General features: G+C 40.8%; 1 protein-coding gene across 12 annotated transcripts in view; it reads right to left on the bottom strand.

The window, feature by feature from the left end:
• The window catches only part of OTUD7A (OTU deubiquitinase 7A), a 280,943-nt gene that overhangs the window by 136,735 nt on the left and 123,925 nt on the right, over window positions 1-20,283 (bottom strand). For all 12 annotated transcript variants that reach the window (XR_010590748.1, XR_010590745.1, XR_010590747.1 and 9 more), the window contains one exon: window positions 6,257-6,411. Coding sequence is in view for 8 of the 12 variants with exons in the window: in XM_024101887.3 (XP_023957655.2) it covers window positions 6,257-6,407 (151 nt within the window). In the remaining 4 variants the exon portion in view is untranslated. The remainder of the gene's footprint in view (window positions 1-6,256; window positions 6,412-20,283) is intronic.

Raw genomic sequence — 20,283 nt, forward strand, 5'->3', positions numbered from 1 at the left:
ATTGAGCAGGAGGAAAACCACATAACTGAGGATACAGGAATAAAGGAGCAACAGAGGTATGAGAATAGACAAGAGGAAAGATAGTGCCAACACCCCTGATAGTAACAGTTAGGTAGGCAATACTGGCAGTACCATGACTGTACCTAATCAGGAGAGGAGTCTGCGCAATGGCAAACAGAAACAACTAAGTTGTCTACACACCAATGTAAGGAGCCTGGGTAACAAAGTGGAGGAACTAAAACTACTGGTGCAGGAAGTGAAATCAGATATTATAGGGATAAACAGAAACATGGTGGAATAGTAGTCACTACTGGAGCACAAGTATTGAAGGGTAAGTTGTGGTCAAGAAAGACAGAAATAAAGGTAAAGGTGGTGGAGTAGCATTGTATATTAACAATGAGGTAGACTGTAAAGAAATTAGAAATGATGGTATGGATAAAGCAGAATCTCTTTGGGTCAAAATCACTTTGAGGAAGAAAGGTAAAATAGGCTCCACTGGGATAGTGCTTGGTATCTGCTACAGACTCTCAGGATCTGATCTGGATATGGACAGAGACTTCTAATATTTTTAATGAAATAAATACTACTGGGAATTGTGTGATTATGGGAGACATGAATTTCCCAGCTATAGCTTGGAGGACACGCGGTACTAATTAATGATAGAGCCCAAATATCCTTGGATGTGATAGCTAACAGATTTCTTCACCAAATAGTCACCAAACCAACAAGAGGAGGTGCCATTTTAGATTTAGTGTTGATAAGTAGAAAGGACCTCATAGAAGAACTGGCTGTGGAAGACAGCCTTGGTTTGAGTGATCATGAGCTAATTCAGTTTAAACTAGATGGAAGGATAAACAACAATAGGTCTGCAACTAGGGTTCTTGATTTCAAAACGGCAAGCTTTAAAAAAAATTAGGAAATTAGTTGGGGAAGTCGACTGAATTGAAGAACTCAAGGATCTGAATGTTTTGGAAGCTTGGAATTGCTTTCAGTCAATGTTGCAGAAGCTATCTGAAGCCGGCATCCCAAGCAAGTGGAAAAATTCATAGGGAAGGGTTGCAGAACAAACTGGATGTACAAGCATCTCAAAGAGATTATTAAGAGAAAGCAGAAAATCTACAGGGAATGGAAGATGGGAGGGATCAGCAAGAAAAGCTCTCTTGGAGGTCAGAAAGGGTAGGGGAAAAGTAAGAACTGCCAAAAGCCAAGCAGAGTTGGACCTTGCAAAGGGAATTAAAACCAATAGTAAAAGGTTACATAGCCATATAAATAAAAAGAAAACAAGGAAAGAAGAAAGTGGGATCACTAAGTACTGCAGATGGGGTAGAGATTAAAGAGAATCTGAGCATGGTACAACATCTAAAATGAATACTTTGCCTCAGTTTTTAACAAAGATAATGAGGAGCTTATGGCTAGTAGCAGGGTGGCTAATGGAAATTAAGATATAGAAGTAGAAATTACCACATCTGAGGTGGAAGTCAAATTCAAACAGCTTAATGGGACCAAATCAGGGGGCCCATCCAAGAATATTAAAGGAACTGGCACATGGAATTGCAAGACCATTAGCAAAGATTTTTAATGAATCCACAAATTTGGTGGTAGTACCCTATGACTGGAGCTAATATACTACCTATTTTTAACAAAGGGAAAAAATTATCCGAGAAAAAACAGGCCTGTTAGTTTGACCGCAATTGTATGCAAAATCTTGGAACAAATTTTGAAAAAGAAAGTAACTAAGTACATAGAAATAAATGGTAATTGGGATAAAATACAACATGGTTTTACAAAGGGTAGATTGTGCCAGACCAACCTGATTTCTTTCTTTGAGAAGATAACTGATTTTTTTTACACGAAGGAAATGCAGTAGGTCTAATCTACCTGGATTTCAGTAAGGCATTTGATACAGTTTCACATGGGAAATTAGTTAAATTAGAGAAAATGGGGAGTGATACAAGAACGGAAAAGTGGATAAGGAATAGTAAGTAAAATTACTATCCCGGCATAAGATCCTGGGCAATGCTAACAGCTGTTACAGCAAGCTGCTACCATATCCTTATGTGTTGAAAAGTCCTTATGAGAACATCTTAAACCCCCAGATTTTCTTTTTACCTTCATAAGCTTGAAAAAATTCCTGTGTGAGAGGAAAAATAGTACAGACCCGTTTACGCGCGAATCCGCTTAACGCGCGGGAGTGCCATGCCTCCCCGTGCTACCTATTTAACACGCAAGACTCGTTAACATGCAGTACAGGAACTTGCTATGTAGCACTACAGATTTGCTCACTAACTCACTGACACAGAAATCCACAGGAAGTGCGGAGTGGAAACGTGTTGTACGTCTTTACCGCCGGGGGGGGGGGGGGGAGGGAAGGGGAGGGAAGAGGAAGGGGCAGCAACATTAAAGCGCTGCAGCAGGGACCCTACCAGCAGGGCCGCTGACAGGGGAGGCAAAAAGGGCAGGGACATTAAAGGGCAGGGTTCTTTGCCGCAGCGGCGCTGGGCCGCCGATGGGGGGCGCAGCAATGTTAAAGCGCTGCCGCAGCAAAGGACCCTGCAGCGCTTTAAGGTCCCTGCCCATTTTGTCCCCCATTGGCCACCAACAGGCGGGGGGAGGAAGGGCAAAGGGAGCAGCTGCCCCGGGGCTGGTGATTTAAAAGGGCCCGGGGCTCTGGACACCGCTACTGCAGCAGCAGCATCCAGAGCCCCGGGCCGTTTAAATAGCCACAGGAACCTCGGGTGGCACAGACCAGGCAGCCAGAAGGGCTGCTAGGGGATGCTGGCCCCTAGCCCCGCCTCTTCCACCTGAGGCCTTGCCCCTTCCGGGGGCCAGAGCTGCCCCTGCTCCGTACCGGTAAGTGTCCTGAGTTACTTTCACCTCTGTGTACTGCACTAATAATGTTTTTATTAGATTACACATTTGAATTTATATTCTTGCAAAGCGCTGTTAACAGATAGGCCTGCAGTATTTGTGACACTGTGAATATGTATGTAATCCTAGATAATTATACATGTATATATAGATATCTTAAGATATTTCAGCATGGCCCTCTTAACCCACGATCCGTTAACATGCGGTCGGGACGGCTTGACTCCCAACATCCGCGCGTAAACAGGTCTGTACTGTACTCAGAATTTGTAGTGTGTCTAATGAAGTTAAACACTATGAATTAGACTGTTAAGAATAATTAAACTCCTTGTTGCCCACTTCTTTGTTAGTCTTTTCAGTGTAGCTTTATTCACTGTGGCAGAGCTCTGACCTTGTCCCCGTGGGTCCCGCGCTTCTAGGCGGTTTATATTAGCCTCAGTGGCTCACTGCAACCCTCCACATAGCCCTTCTCTCTCTAGGGCTAGGGTTACAGTCTACTGAGTCCTTTTCATCATAAGCCAGCAAGGAGGTTGGTGAGAGAATTCCCACAGTCTCTGTTGTCTCTAGGGCTTATTTCAGAACAGTTTAGCCTCCTGTCCTGACAGGGGCCTGTCTTCCCTTCCCAGGAGGTATTTCTGTAGTGTCAGGTTGGGGGGAACCCGGGCCCACCCTCTATTCCCGGTTCCGGCCCAGGGACCCTAATGGTAGCAGCTGTTGGCAGCAAACCTTTCACTGCCAGAGTTGCTACATTTCCCTGGGCCACTTCCCCACAGCTCTCCTGCTTCTCCCTTCTTTACCCTTACCTTAGGGCTCCCTTACCGATGGTTTGAGGGTGTCTTCATTAACCAGCCGCACTGCACTTCCTTTCCTCTCCTCTGGCTCCCTGGTTCTCCCCAGCCTGACTAGAGTGAGCCCTTTTATAGTATCAAAAGGGCCTTAACTAGAGTCAGGTGTTCACATTACTTTAATGGACTCACCTGACTCTTTGCAGGTTAATTGGAGTCAGGTGTTCTCATTAGTCTAGAGCAGCCCCTGCTCTGGTCAGTCAGGGAACAGAAAACTGCTAATCCAGTGGCCAGTATATCTGCCTTCTACTTCTTTGTTGTACCCAACTAGCCTGGGTCTATCACATCACCTACTGCAATGGTGATAAATCACCAACTCCACCAATAACATTACTTCTATAGAGCCTTTGATCGAAGTTTGCAAAGCACATTGCAAACATTAGTTTCCACAGGTGAAGAAAACGAGACAGAGATAGCACAAAGTCAGCCAGGATCCTGCCTCTCCCAGACATGTACTTCAACTTCTAGACAACACTATGCACCCACAGTAAATAACAAAACTACCTGCCTTTTGCTAAGAAAGGGGTGATCATATCCCTTTTAAGGAAGCACTAAGACGCAAATAAGTTTGTCCACTAATAGATTTCAGAGGCCTCCTTATAGAGATACAGCATTTATAACAATGAAGAATTTTTAAAGAGACACTTGGCTGTAAACCCTCTCACTGAAGGACAGCTCCAGCTAAAACTCAGCTGAGGAGATTCACTCTCTCTGAAGGAGACGACCAGGGATGCAAAGGAAAGAAAAGACAACCCCCCTCTACCACTCTGCCTATTGACAGACTCCCCACATACCCAAGAAGAATGTGGAGTGGGAAGGACTCGAGGAGTCTCCTCTATCAGCCCACACAGGGATTTGGGGGTGGGGGAAAGTAACCCCATGTATGTTTAAAAGAACCAACAAAACTTTTCTTTTACCCCAAGGAATATGGATATTAACACTAAATCTTGCTGCTTGTGGGCCACTGGCAAACACATGTGATATCCACATACACAAGCAGCTCAGCTATTTTTGCCTTTTAATTCCCTATGTCACCTAGTCAGCCTTGTCCGTGAACAAGTCAGCCTGGCATGTACCCAGAGAGCCTCATAACATTACCACTGGACAGGGCTCTTAGTACTGAATTTATTAAAGAACTTTCAAGTCCTCATGAAGGGCCCAGTTCTGCACCCTGACTTACAGTGAGTAGTACTTTACTCCATGAGTAGCCCCACTGAGATGGGGTCCAGTTCTTCCACTCCCTAAGTGAACCTGGGTGAATTGCAATGTGATGACGATAATGATGGACTTCAGCCTAGAATGGCAGGTTGATCAAATCAGTCAGACAAAACAAAGATCTTTTGTTACATTTAGTGAGCGCTAAGGAGAACATTCACAGTTACACGTTCTAAGGACTTATTTTTATGTAACACAGATGTCTTTGGAAACAAAACAAGTATGACATGTAAAACTGCACTCCACATCGTATACACTTCAGAGTTACTACCATATAATTCCTTATTACTTGGAGTAATAAACCTGGAGTAAAGAAGATACATTACAATACTTACAGGGCCGGCTCTGGCTTTTTTGCTGCCACAAGCAAAAAAACCACCACCACCAAAAACTGCGGGGGGGCCGGAGCAGCGAAGCAAAAAAACAAAAACAAAAACACACCTGCGGGGCGGCCGGAGCAGCAAAGCACACACACACACACACAAAACACCTGCGGGGTAGCTGGAGCGGCAAACCAAAAAGAAAAAAAAAGGGCGGCCGGAATGCTGCCCCTTGGAATCTGCCGCCTCAAGCATGAGCTTGCTCGGCTGGTGCCTGGAGCCGGCCCTGAATACATAACACTAAAATAAATACTATTCAAGCCCAGCTATTATTACACTGATCTGCTATTGTGAAAAGGAGAAATATTCACCAGTACATTTTAAAAACACATAATAGATGCTCAGTATACGTTGAACTTTGGCTATATGAGGAAAATCAAAAATATTTGCCCTTGGCATGTGGGCATTTTATATACATAACATCAAGACATCTGTAACTGTCCACACTTGGCAGCACCTACAACCAGCCCAGATTAGAAGACACACTCAAAACCAATCCTCATTTTTCTTACTATTAACGAACATGACACACTCAAAATTCAGTATGGTTTTCCATATTAGAAGCTTAAAGTAACTAATGGAACTATTCTTCCATACTCTCAGAATTTCTTTTGATGACTAATGAGTGTAGCAGGCAGCTCAAAATGACAGAGTATGAATCAAGATGAAAGCCTTTTGCCTCACTTTTTAGGTAAGATTATAACTAATATAGAACGTAGCTTCTATCACAATAAGAGATTTTCTAAGGCCTTTGCTGAAAACAGCTGTACTGGTGCAATCTTGTGTGATTAAACTGCCAGGAACATTGGCTTGTTGGCACAGATACTAAGGAATCAGTGATTTAACAGACTATACTAGAAGCTTTAAAAGACTGTTTCACATTTTATTGACCACAGCATGAAAGTACTGAATATGAGGAAAAGGTGCCAAAGGTTTAGGGGGTATGCTTACCTTCCAGCAGGTCTCTTGCCAGACCTGGTTCTGCCCCTGTGGACCGAACAAAGTCTGACAGGACCGCGTCCATATCAAGAGTCATGTGATCATGTAGAACTGCTGCCACACATGCAGCAGTAGCAGGATTTGTTGGTAGGCTACAAGACATCCATCTATAAATGAGAGCAAAAGTACAGAGTTCTAGATGTATTTGTCACAATAGGCTATAAAATAATGGAAATCACACATTTTTTCCAAACAAAACACCCAATTAACTTTTTTTATAAATGACAATAAAAGGTCAAAGTTACAATGATTAAAAAAAGGAAATAAATTTACATAAATACCATGTTGATAGCATTTATGATCTGCCTCTGCCTGGGCTCACAATCTGTTCCAGCGACTGAGTATTTTAATAACTAGTTCTCATCTTTCACACTTCGTGTTCTTTTCTGTTTTTCTTTGCTCTTTTAAAATATTCCTTCTGCACAACTTTTCAGTGCACAAGGAAGTTATAAAATTAAAACTCCATAAAAGTAAGGTGTTAAATGTCAAAGACTCCCAACAGGCACATGCTTAACTCTAAGCCTGAGAACTGTCCCATTGGTTCAGTTAATGTGCTTCAAGTTAAACATATGCTTATGTGCTTATCTAGACCAGGGCCATATTGCATGACCTTTGTATTTATATACTTTTAATATAAATACACTTATATTATAACTCATTACTTGTTCCCTTATTTATTGTATCAATATCTGTACCAATACATAGGTTATTTCTATTTTCCCTGCCTTGAAGATGTACTTGATAGGGAATCCGGGTTTTCTCCCATTTCCACAGAACTAGTGCTGTCTTCCTCATGGGGGTGCTGTGAATCATGATCACCATCGCCAACAGCAGCAGTGACTTGCACCTCTTTTGTTTGAGAGATTGTGTAAACTAGCCTTCGAAACATCTGCATTAGTGCATCTCTTTTAACTACAATAATGATGACAACCACAATGAATGGAATGACACCAAATGCTACTACTAGGCCAATCTCCTGATTGTTACTGGTCATATTTCTGGAAGGTGGTGGTTATCTACTCTCCCCAATTCCTCTCTATCATTTGAGTTGACCGTCTGAAGGGACCCCCACACACTACAATGGCAGTTTATCTCATTGGTTGTACACGGCTTTCAGCATCACAATCAATGACACGTGCTATTAATAGAAATCTTGTCAGGACCACACAAAGCAACACCTTTCACTGCTGCAGCAGCAACTTTTTTTTTTCATATCAGCATAATTAAGACAAGCTAAACACATTTTCAAGATAACATTGTACATTTCTTAAGAAAGCCATTGTTACAGGACTGATCTTTATAAACACTTCCCTGGTTTCCCTCAAATGTAACAACTGTTTAAAATATAAACGTACATACTGCAAAATACTGCACAACACACCAACCCCACTCAAAACTAACTGGAACGGAGTTGACTACATTTGCTATACAAATTCATTTTCATCTTGAATTATGTAATTTTCAGGCAAACAATGAACCATTTTACTATAAATATTACAGACACCATTGTAGTGTAGTAATCCCAGCATACACCGCAAGTGGATCTTTCTTCTATTGAAATTTCCGGTGATGGAATTCCCCTCTCCCCACCCCAAAAAAATAAGAAGAAGTTAGGACCAACTACCACAGACACAGTGTGAAAGTTGCGCCCTAATGAAGTCAATGGGAATTTTACCATTGACTTCAGTGGGACCAGGATTTCACCCATGCCTTCTGCTTGTGTCAGATGCAATTATAGATCACGTTAATAAAATTAAAATAATCCCAATTGTTAGTTAAAACACAATCAATAAAATGCTTTACTTAAAAGCCATCAGCCACCTATTTTACAGAAACTGTTGCAGGCCAGCTAGAGTAATTACTATTAATTATTCAATATCAGGGGATTCACAACAGACTTTAACAAAAAGTTCTTTTTGTTAAAGAAAATCTTCCTGAAGTGGTAGGAAGTCAGGTTTCCTTTGCAGAATGATTCACTTGTTTTATAGCAGAGTGAGGCAGTATGTGTTCAGCAGCTTACTGTAGGTTGTTTGTACCATCCAGTTGCTGAGAAAAGTAACAATCACACCAGTATGTGACAATGACTCATGGCCTAGGAACCAGCACGTAGCAGCTAATGGAACCACAATCATAGCTGATGAAATGCAAATGTATTCTTGTTTTTGTATAGATAATGGATTTTTTTATACAAGCAGTATGCAATTAAATCTTAAGCAAGTGAAATATTTTAAACTTAGTTAGAAAAATACTCTGGAAGCCATCTTTGCCTATTGTGTACTAAAAACAACCCCTGGAAACGAAACAGAAGTGTTTTTCATTTTCTGTCATGCACAAATTTTTCTTTACAGTGTCAAAGCAAAAATAATTGGGAAGGAAAGTGCACTGTATGTCCCATCTCTGGCATTTCCTGACAAGCACAACATAGCCTTGTTTATGTGCAATCAGGAGCTTTTCTTTAGTATTTTACTTTAATTGTTGACCAAGTAAAGTGGCCTTAAAATAGAAGTAGCTTTAGGACAATTTGTCCCCAGAGTTTTTAAAATCAACCAGAGGGGAATCTCTCTCCTATATTAATTTTTTTTTCTAAATACCCTTGGATCTAAGGAAAGGTCTAACCTTTGGATAACAGATGAATATGCCCCCTACTGTATCTAATACCTATTATTGATTATTTCCTGAACAAGTAGAAGCTAATCTATTTTCATAGACAACTCTCCCTACAAAAATTTAGAGCTGAATCAGACCTATTTTTCATATAGTCAGTATTCAAACTTCATTTTAAGGGTTTTTTGAGGATTGTTAAGGAATCAGAACAGATCAGAGAGGAGATGGTACAAGTTAAATGGTGTAGGATATAAATGAAACTACAAGTTTTACTTTTATTCAGCATCTGTCATTCATTCCATCAAGAGGCCAAAGCTAATCTTTACACATTCATCTGATCTTTTCACTTAATCTCATGGGCTCATTCATGCCTTTGCTATGAGTCGAGAGTAAGGGGAAATATCTTTTTGTGTTACACTGGGAGCAGACTTTTAGTTGGCTCCTGGTTCTGCCACTGCAGCAAATAGGGAGTAAACTGTGCCGGGTCTAGAGCCAATGCAATGTATGTTCCCCAGCATGCTGGGGCAGCTACACCCTGTGCCTCCTCTGTTCTCCCCCTCCAGCTCACCTGCACAAGAGGGGAAGTAGCAGCTCTACAGAGTCCTCTTCCCCTCCCATACTGCCACCCATGATGTGGGTAGCCAGTACTGACATGCAAAGGGGCATTTGGATGCTCTTATGCCTCTGTGCCAGCTAGGCCACACTTTAGCATACTCTCCCTCGCGCCCTGCATTATAGTATGCGTGTGTATGTATCCATATATACAAACAAACAAACACAGACTCTTCTGAAGTTTATTTTAACAGCTGTTGCTCAACTGGACATTGTCAAAAGGTTAGGAATTTCTTGAAAGAAAGCCCTCAGTGATAATTAGGTTTTCAGAAAATAGCCCTTACAATAGGGTAGGATTATCATTTAAGTTTAATAATAAGTAAGTAAATATCTTGAATTTCTTAGCGTCTCTCTCTTCAAAGGACTCTAAAGCACTTTATAAAACTAAATTTATACACATGCTACAAAAGAATCATTTCACCAGCTATGAAAGCAATTGCTGCATAGGGAATGGTTTGTCCCTCCTAAAGATGTGGTGCCCAAAAGACCTTGAAAAATGGGTCCATTCAAACTGTAAGTGTTGGAGATGAAGTCAAATGTGAGCTGGCAATCTAGGCCACATAAGTTTTTATTTAATTTAATTTACGTACATTGCACTTATTATTGTCATATCAGGCTGAGTTTCAGAAAGGTAAGAGAACCATCTGGGTTACAACTTTTAGCACAACTGGACAAGGGAAGGCTATAAAAGTTCACCTAGAATCAGTAATTGAGGGAAACATGGAAAGATTTACAGGGCCTCTTACAAGAAGAATGCAAGCACTTCACAAAAGCCCATTACCTTGATAGATTATGGCTAAATTTGGCCATAGGGTTACAGTTTGGTATATATACTATACAACAGTTGAATTTTTTTAAAACCGTTTTAAACATGAGGTACGAAGGGAGTAATGTTGCTGCTTCCAATATTTTCCTAGTAAACACACATTCATTTCTAAAATAGCTGCACATAAGGAGAGGAGGGGGGCAAACAAGAGAACATTGTAACCAAAAATCCACGACAATTCATTTTCTTTATGACTGGGAGAATGGATGAAATAAACCTGCACCAGAAGGATGCAGACATTCAGAGTCAAGTTTAAAGAGCTTGTTGAAGATGAATGATGCAAAGCATTAGTAAATTTCAGATCTTAATCATAAATGACTCATCTGGCAGTAAAACTTTTTTGTGGTTTTTAGAAATGTGTATATTCAGGGTAGTCAAATACAATCATTAATCGGTGTGGGGGGACAGATCATTCAAACATTTGGAAATTTTAGCTATATGTCAGTCTGAACGAGTCAAATCATGGATCTGTATACTAGCAATATTTCACTATTTTTAATGCTAGGTTCCCCCCTCCCATTATTTCAAATATCTTCTGAAAAGCACTTCAGGCTGAGAAATATTTTGTGGCGTAATATGGATTCACATACATGTTTGACTGCTCAGTTTCATAGTTTTTCTTCCTGGGTATTTTCCATAATGAGACAGAAAGCCACAAATCAAGGATATATATTTTATTTAGCTGATTTAGTACTACCCAAAACATGACACAAGCAATAGACAGTCCATCTACAATGTGTGTGAGGGGTGGGACCCACAGTACTTCATTTATATTTGCATAAAGAGATTTTTGGTGTGGCCCATCAGGGAGATCGGACACGTTCAAACCTAAATCTGGAGTTTAGAACTAGTGAGAGGCCTTAACTAAGCCTCCTCAGAGCTAATTTAATATTTGAGGGATGTGCAAGATTGGCAACACTAGAAACTGAAGTCCTCTTTGCACAGGACGGGTGCAACACAGGCAGCAGTTCAGGCTTTTCCTCTCTGCCCTGTCACTATGTCTTGGTCCAGATGAGGTCAAGTGGCTAAATCATTCTCTATTCCGATTTAATCCTTGGCCTCAATTCAGAGACAGTCATTTCTGTGAATGGATTTTTGTGACAAGGATTGGCCTGAGATCATATAGGTGACCAAATAAATATATTTACCCATATTGATAACTTTTGGTCAGCCTCAACTTGGGAAAGACCCAAAACATTGACTTGAAAGTGAACGGCCCTTAAATCCAAATATCCTGAGCCATTCAACCCACAATGTAAATGAACTAGAACAAGGTTTTCTTAATAAGCTTGAAATCCTTGAAAAAAGGAAAGCCAGAGCCATCTTGCAGTGCCTTTATGACATCATGAATCACCTTTGCATTGCTCTCATGGTGACACAGGTCATCAGAACCCCATACTCTCTGTGCCAATAGCTTTGTAGCTCACATGTAACCATCTCATAAGTTGCACCAGAGGTCATGCCAACAGCCTAAGCAGGCTTTTTCCCAAAAGAGATGTTGCCTTGTGTTGTAGACGCTTCATCTTCCAAGACCCATACATACAAAGAGAGAGAATACTTGGGCATTCTATTGTTAATGTCACGCTGGATGATGTGGGAAGAGAATGCAACACACTGGTAACTGGACTATGGCCACAGCTGCAACTTTTACTGAAATAGAACAAGTCAGAGTGTGGCATTATCCCATTGCCAATGCTCTCTAAAGTAGTAACTAATCAGAAAACCCAAGAGAAAACAGGGACACCCCTACTTTATGAGGGAACTGTGAGAATCTTGCCTCTGTATGACGGGGCAGCATATAACACAAGCCAGTAAGCTCTGTTCTCTCAGCTTTCTTCAAATTAGGCAAGAATTAATCTTTCAATCAGACTTTCTGATAAAAGGTCCTTTTTCGCCAGAAAGCCACTTTCAGTACTAAAAACACACCCAGATGGGACAGGAAAGAAAGACTTAAGCAAGGAAAGAAAACAAACTATAAGGAAGGAGGCAGTGACTCACTACAAATTAGAAATTCAGAATCCAGCTGGCTGCCAGACTTTTTGTTCTAACCAGATGAACACAGCACCTCCTACACTACCGAACCATCACCATGTTTGCTACTATCGGCAATTGTAACACTTGCTCACTCTCATAATGTTGCATACTCACTTGGAGCAGATATCATCAGTCTATGAAAGCACAGTCTTCCTCAAAGAACAACATTCTTCTTATGGACAATAAATGCATAAATAAATGTAATACTTAGCACCTGAGGTTCTCATTATATAATATCAGAATCCTCTCAGAAGAGGAAGTTGAAATCCACCTTGAAGGACTACAGAAAATGACTTTCAGAAATGCCATGCTGTTTGCATCCAACGGACAAAGGGGTTGAATCACAAGCAAAATGTTTTCACTTCTGAAGATTTAAAATTAAAAACAAAGACAGCTAATAAAAATACACCATGAACCAGATCGAAAGCCCAGTCAGTGGAAAGGTTTCCATCAATTTCAGTGGGCTTTGGATCAGTTCATCTGCTCTCATAGACTTTAACGCTAGAAGGGACCATCATAATCATCTCATCTGACTTCCTGCAAATTGGATACCACAGACCCTCACCCAGCCACTTTTGTAATAGGCCCATAACCTCTGGCTGAGTTTCTGAAGTCCTCAAATCTCAAGTAATGGAAATGGGATGAAATTTGATACTTGCACTTTGTACTTGCATGACCTTGCATTTTGCACTAGGTACTAACAACAAGAATTTTTGCTACAAACTGGGGACTTATCAGTTGGAAGCTACAGAGGAGGAAAAAGACCTGAGTGTGTTGATCAACCACAGGACAACTATGAGCCACCAATGTGATGTGGCTGTAAAGAGGGCTAATGCAATCCTGGGATGCCTCAGGTGAGGTATTTCCAGTCAAGATAGGGAAGTATTATTACCATTATCCAAGGCACTTGTGAAGACCTCATATGGAATACTGTGTGTAATTCTGGTCTCCCATGTTTAAGAAAAATGAATTCAAACTGGAACAGGTACAGAGAAGGGCTACTAGGATGATCAGAGGAATGGAGAACCTACCTTATGAGTGGAGACTTAAGGAGCTTAGCTTGTTTAGCCTAACAAAATGGAGACTAAAGGGCAATATGATTGCAAGATGAACACTCAGAAGGGGGAGAAGTTATTTAGATTAAGGGCAAATGCTGGCACAAGAACAAGTAGCTATAAACTGGCCATCAATATGTTTAAGCTTTAAATTAGATGACGGTTTCTAGCCATCTGAAGACTGAGTTATGGAACAGCCTTCCAAGGGGAGCAATGGGGGCAAAAAACCTAACTAGCTTTAAGACTGAGCTTGATAAATTTATGGAGGGGATGGTATGATGAGATTGCCTACAATGGCCTGCGGTCCTTCTGCGATTGCTATTAGCAAATATATCCAATGGTCGGAGATGGCACACAAAGGTTATTTATTTTTTTAATGTGAATACTCTAAGTGTCTGATTAACATTGCTGACTCCTCTTGACTGGTGAGGCAATGTGAAGGATAAGGGCACACTGTTATCCTTTTCAGAGGAGCACCATCTCTCTGTGGTTGAATTTGTATTTTTTTTTTTTAATTTGCAGACATGTATGGTACAAAGACCCCCCAGCTTTGCATAGCTCCAGACACTGAAAATAATTTTTACTGAGACATATCACATTTTAAAGTATTTTAAAAAAATGTCACTTAGTCCACACTTTAGATAATTGAATTCAGTAAATAAAACAAATCTATGAAATAAAGCCACATTTGATGCAGCAAACAACAACTGGTTTCTTTTAACTAAGGCTTTCATAATTTCTTCCTCAGTTTTCTCCAGGTGACGTGCATCCCATAGCATTCAGACAGTTACATAAAGACTTTTCATTCTCTTTTTACAGCATTTCTAAAGATGTTCCACTTTTGATTAGAAACATTTTGCCAAATGCACATTTGCAAAATAGCCGAACCATTATTAAGGGAGAAAGCAAAATTAAACCATCAGATCCATCAGATCAGATTTGCTTTGAATTTGAGTTGACAAACCATCGACAGTAAGGGAACTGGAGTTAATGCTGTTGCTCAGCTTTTAGTTCACTAGGTCACAAAATTGCTCAGAAAATCGTCTGCCCAGGTAACAAGGTGGTGAATTATTAAGGAAAGAGCAGCAGCCTGAGTGACAGAAAGAAAATGTGTAATCAAAAATAATTGATAGGAATTACTTTGAATCTCTAAAGTATTTACAGTGACCAAGACACGGACTCACCTCTGTTAGTAATTAATATAGGTCATCTAAGAGAAATGTGGCTATTTCCAAACATGGATTGTCTTCTCCTGAGCCTTGGTTTATTAGGATTACCTTAATTTCCACTTTATTTTATCCACCATGACCTCCCTCAATTCAGTAAAGTGCCTCTATTCAGGATACCACTTAAACACATGCTTAATTTTCAGCATTCTAAATCAATGGGACTTAAGCATATTAAAGTTAAGCATTTACGTAAGTACTGTCCTGAACAGGAGAGGATTTAAGCAGATGCCTAAGTGCTTTTGTAATCCACTATGAGTTTGTGTTAGAAATAAATTTTAATGAATTCCCACAACACCAAGTCCACAAGATATGTAAATTGGAGCTGGTTGAAAAATGGACAAAATTTCACACAAAGAAAAATGAAATTTCAGATTTATTTCTGTTTCACAAGGTTCAAAACAGAACAGAGTAAGGAAGACTGTATAGATACAACTGTCCCAGGCACTTTTGACACTCTCAAATCTTTTTTTGCAGATGCAGAGAACACTTTTCAGGGTTACTCCTTTTTTTTGGCAATGGAATAATACAGTACTGGTTGCATTTTGTTAACACAAAATTTCCAGATGATAAAATCTTGTATTAAACTTTATCCTTTTCCCTGTATCCCTAGAAGATTAAAATAGGAATAAGTGCCTGAAAATATGAGATGGCTGGAGAAGAATGAACAGCAGTGTCTTTGGCAGTGATTAAAGAAACGTGAGCCTAAGTATACCGTTATGTAATATTAAAGATTAAAAGGCCTGATTGTCCACTTCCTTCCACCTCACAGTCATTTACACCTGTGCAGAGTGAGTGTAAAATGCTACCAAGTCATAATGACATTTTACATCCATTTTGCACAAGTGGAAATGACTACACAAGGAGAGGGGCAATGGAGAATCTGGTCCAGAATATACAGGAGTCTTTGGAGGGCGGGGGGGGAAGGAGGGCACCAGGGGAACCTCCTTCTGTTCTCTGTGTGCTGACTTTACAAATGATAAAAGCCCTGCATACTGCAAGACAGCCCATATTATGAAGTTTATCTCCAACTATAGATGACAGATAATACAATGTATCAATAATAAATATACACACACGTGTATATAAAAATCACATCATCTGGGTCTCTAGACTTTTCCCCATCTTTTTGGATACTTGAGTGATCACTCTTTTCCCCAAATGCTGTGATGGTAGATGAGGTTATTTAGGGCAGTTATAGCCCCTCTAAACATGGCCATTTGGGCAGCTGGAGAAAGGGCATTCTCATCTAACTACAGAGTTTGCTTGCCTCAACTGGTCTGAGAAAGCTCTTGCCCTTCAAGGCACAGTCTAAGCCAATCTCTTTTCTCAGACTCTGGTCTGAGTGTTGGTGATGAGGTAGGAAGTCTGAGTGTGGGTGTGCAGTAGTAAGTCTGTTGGTGACAGGATTTCCCATGCTGTACCTGTACCTACAGACTGATTGTATTCTAATTCTTATAATGTGCCAAATAATCAAATTTATAGGGTAGCTCTTTAAGAACTTTAGACTGCATAGGGACATTCTGACACATGACCATCTGGTTTTATTTTTAACCCCTAGGAAACTGTCCCATCCTGAAATGTTACACAACATTGGCACTGACCATATTCCTCAGAAAAAAGGGAATCTCTGGGACATAATTTGTAATAAGGAGGATTTCTGTGCACCAGGTGGAGGAGCTGAGTTGGGATAAAAGATCCTTACAGGCCCTGTGTCCTTGCCATGCCAGCAAGCCTCTTCTTATACCTCAAAATTTATTTGAGTCTTGCCAAGCTCCCTATGTTGCCTGAAGCTGGGAAACAGCTGAGGACAAGGGGTTCAGAACAAAGCAGTGAGAGAACTGGGGGTGGAAGAGGTGCAGGTGGAAAGTGGGTGGGACTGGGATTCTCTTCAGTCTCTTGTAAGCAGATGGGGTGAGGGGGAAAGAAGGAGTGGGAGGGGAAAAGGAAGAGAGAACAGGTGGTGCTGATGTCCATGGGGAGAAACGGGCTGAAAATTCTCAGCTCCAATCCATCACTTTAGAAATCTGAGGAGTAGTACAGCAGCTTCCATCCAGATTACAGAATTAAGATAATCATCCAACCTCAGCATGATTCTAACAGCAGGAATCTTTCCATTCTTCTGCTGAACTTGTTGGTAGAATTTGACACTGCTGATGAGAGGTCTTATTTCATCATCTTACCCCTCCATACATGTTACAACATGTTGTCAAAGCTCTACAGGGTTTCAGTGTGGCACATATTGCTTCTTATCCTCCTCTTTTCAATTGCTACTAACTGCTCCCATTGGGTAGGATATACCATTTGGGATCATCCATTGGCCAATGAGACCCAGATTTACTGCAGACTACACTGTTCTCAATATTCTGTAATCACCAGTTGTGATACCTTTAAACCCCTTGAAGCTAAATATAAACACATTTTACTAATATTTTATTGTTTTCCCGACTAATATTTCTTCTCCCCAAACAAATCCATGCAACTCCTTACATCTACACAAGGCAATCCTAATAGATAGGCAAGCACAATTAAATAAGTGTCTTCTAGTATTCCCAGCTTTTAAAAAATGAAAACAATCAGGGGAAATACAATTCTGCTCTGGAGACTGTTGTGGTGAGTTTAAAATAATAATAATAATAAAAAAAGAGTTACTTGAATAGTCTCTCTGGGCTGAAATCTCCACTACAGTTTATATCAAAAAGCCTTGCAATCATGAAACTGGGATTATAAACAAATGCTGTTTAATATATAGGCACATTTAAAGCTACTGCACTGTTATTTTGTGTCTCTCTTAACCCACAGATTTGAACTTTGGCAAGCTGAGAGATATGCCTGAAAACCATCTCTCAACTGTCACATTATGGCTGCTGAATTTTCAGAGTAAAAGCCTACTCGCTCTGGGTTGGAACCCTAAGGGAAGGGAAAACTTATCTGTGTAAGGTGCCTCTCTGATCATTACCTTTCACTCCGTCCTTTCCCCTCACACTTTCACTATTGCCAGAAAAGGATACCATACTTTTCTCACTCCCCTGGAATTAAGGTGACCAGATGTCCCGATTTTATAGGGACAGTCCTGATTTTTGGGTCTCTCTCTTATATAGGCTCCTATTACCCCCCACCCCCTGTCCCGATTTTTCACATTTGCTGTCTGGTCATCCTATCTGGAATTCACAATGCCACATTCAAGTAGCAGCCAGCAACCAGTCTCAGAAAACAAGTCGTGCTTGCTGATAACATTTAATCAGACATTTGCTGTTAAGGATTTCAAACCTGTGGAATGGGATTTTTAAGATGTGACTGGCTAAATCTACAAAATGGTATTTGACTAATCATCAAATTACTATAGCAACTATGCTCAATAACCAAGAATCCTTATTTATGTTTTAGAATGATAAATGATAGCCCTTTGACAAACTGTCACAGGGTTTGCTGCTCACTGTTGGGGCACCTCCTTGTGGCTCATCTGGGAATTAGCTCTCAACCAGTCTGACACCCCCTCTTCTAGTTGCTTGACCCATGGTCTCTCTCTCTCTCTCTCTGGACTCAATTGCTCCCTCCTTGTGGCTTGGCCCTCCACCTAGGTCACTGCCATTTTCCCCTTCCATTGTAACAAAGTCTTGCTGGATGAAGTGTCTCAGGCAGTCCTCTGCCCAGATGGTGCCACTTCTCCAATGACTGGTAGGGAACCTGGACCCACCTATTACTCTGGGCTCCAGTCCATGCTATGCTGTGACTAGCAATCACAGTCTATACAATCCCAGACCCCTTTGCTGTTTCCCTGGGCTACTTCCCACCTTTCATCTCTTGCTCTGCCCTCTCCCCACCCCTTTCCCCCCAGGTTGCCACTGGAGCTTCCTATTTTGGTTTTCTTGGGTTCTTGTCACAGTCTGTATTCCCAGGAAGGATCCCAGGACTTACTCCCTCCTAGGACTCCTCCATGACTCTTGCCAACTCCCCTCCACTCTAAGGAGTGACTGCAGCCCTCCTCTTACCACCAACTTCCTCTCTTTATGCCTGTCCCAGCTCCTCCCCCAGCTGGGCTTCATCAGCCATTAGGTTTCATCAACCCTGACCCTCCTCCAGGTGCAGTCTGTCACAGGGTTAACTGGCCCTTTTTACCTAGTCAGGCCTTGTATGGGGTGGACACCCCATCACACCTTCCTAATCTTGATTTTCGGGTGTCTACGGGAAAAGAACTTATATAAATATTACAGACACATTCTTTAGTTGTGTTGTAAACATGAAAAAAGCTAAACTAATAAAAACAGATGAGTACTGCTTAAATTAGGAATATGTCTTTCAGCTCTCTATTTTCACAAAAATAAGAATGTAATGTAGATTATGCCAGACTTTTTTTTAAACAATTATTCAATAATGGATGCTGGGAGAGATCACAGAAAACTTGATTGCTGTTTTAATCTAGCTAGATTTGATGGTTTATTTGTTTATTTTAAACATCACTGTTTAATCAGAACATCTACATTTTTGTCTGCAGAGTAAGCAAACCAGCTCCCTTTCTGAAAATTCTTCAACTGGAAAAGAGGCCTGGTCCAGGGCTTATGGCACCAGCCTGGCACTGGGAAGATCCAGGTTTAATTCTTTGCTCTGTCACGCTTGCTGTGTGATCTAGGGCAAGTCATTTGGTTAGGCCTCTGGTGTGCAGTGACAATTCTTTTTCTTTCTCACCAGTTTTATCTCGTTGCTACTGTGTGTTCTTGCTGTCTGATTGTTGTACCATCTACTGTCTTATATTTATACTTAAGACTGTAAGCTCCTTAGGGCAACAATTGTCTTTATTATGTGCTTGTATGGCACCTATCACATTGGGGCCTTGGGCTAAGACTGGGGCCTCTAGGTGCTACCACAATATAAATAAATAATATGTGGATAAATAAATAAAAACAATCCCGCTGTACCTCAGCTTCCCATTGGTAAAATGGGGATAGTAGTTCTCTGCCTCACAGAGGTGCTGGGAGACTGGATACCTGCCCATAAATGAACATTACACCAATATGTACCAGAACTGGAAAAGCTGATGATGCAGGGATTTTGAAAGTATGGGGTTTCGATATGCTCAACATATTTGTGTGTCAACATTTCCGAACTACTGTAAAAACAAGTGAGTTAAAATTTTTGGGCCAGATTTTTCAGTGGGTCTCCTTAAATTTGCAAGTGCACAATTCTCCATACAATTTAATTTGTGTGCAGATCAACATTTGCTCATGCAAAAAAATGTATTTGCATTTTTATGTACTCAATTAATGTTTTATTGACATTTCCCCAATATGGACTTTGTTTTGCTACTGATAAACATGCACAACTCCCATTAACAGAACTGCCTAATGAACAGAATTGACCTGTAAACATTAACAGGACTGATGACTTTAGGAAACAAGGGCCTAATCCATTTCTCATTACAGTAAGCACAACCTTGCTCAATCTATACATCAATGACCCAGTAACAGAAATTCATCTATGCAGATATCTGCTGCGAACTACAGCCTCCAACTTTCTTTGAGCTGTAGACCCTGAGTGACGACACTGCAAAGCTGGCAGACCACTGTAAGACCTGGTGGCTTCAGCCTAGCACCAGCAAGACAGTCTCTAGCACATTCCACCTCC

Source organism: Chrysemys picta, chromosome 10 (genome assembly GCF_011386835.1).
Source record: "Chrysemys picta bellii isolate R12L10 chromosome 10, ASM1138683v2, whole genome shotgun sequence".
Classification (NCBI taxonomy): domain Eukaryota; kingdom Metazoa; phylum Chordata; order Testudines; family Emydidae; genus Chrysemys; species Chrysemys picta.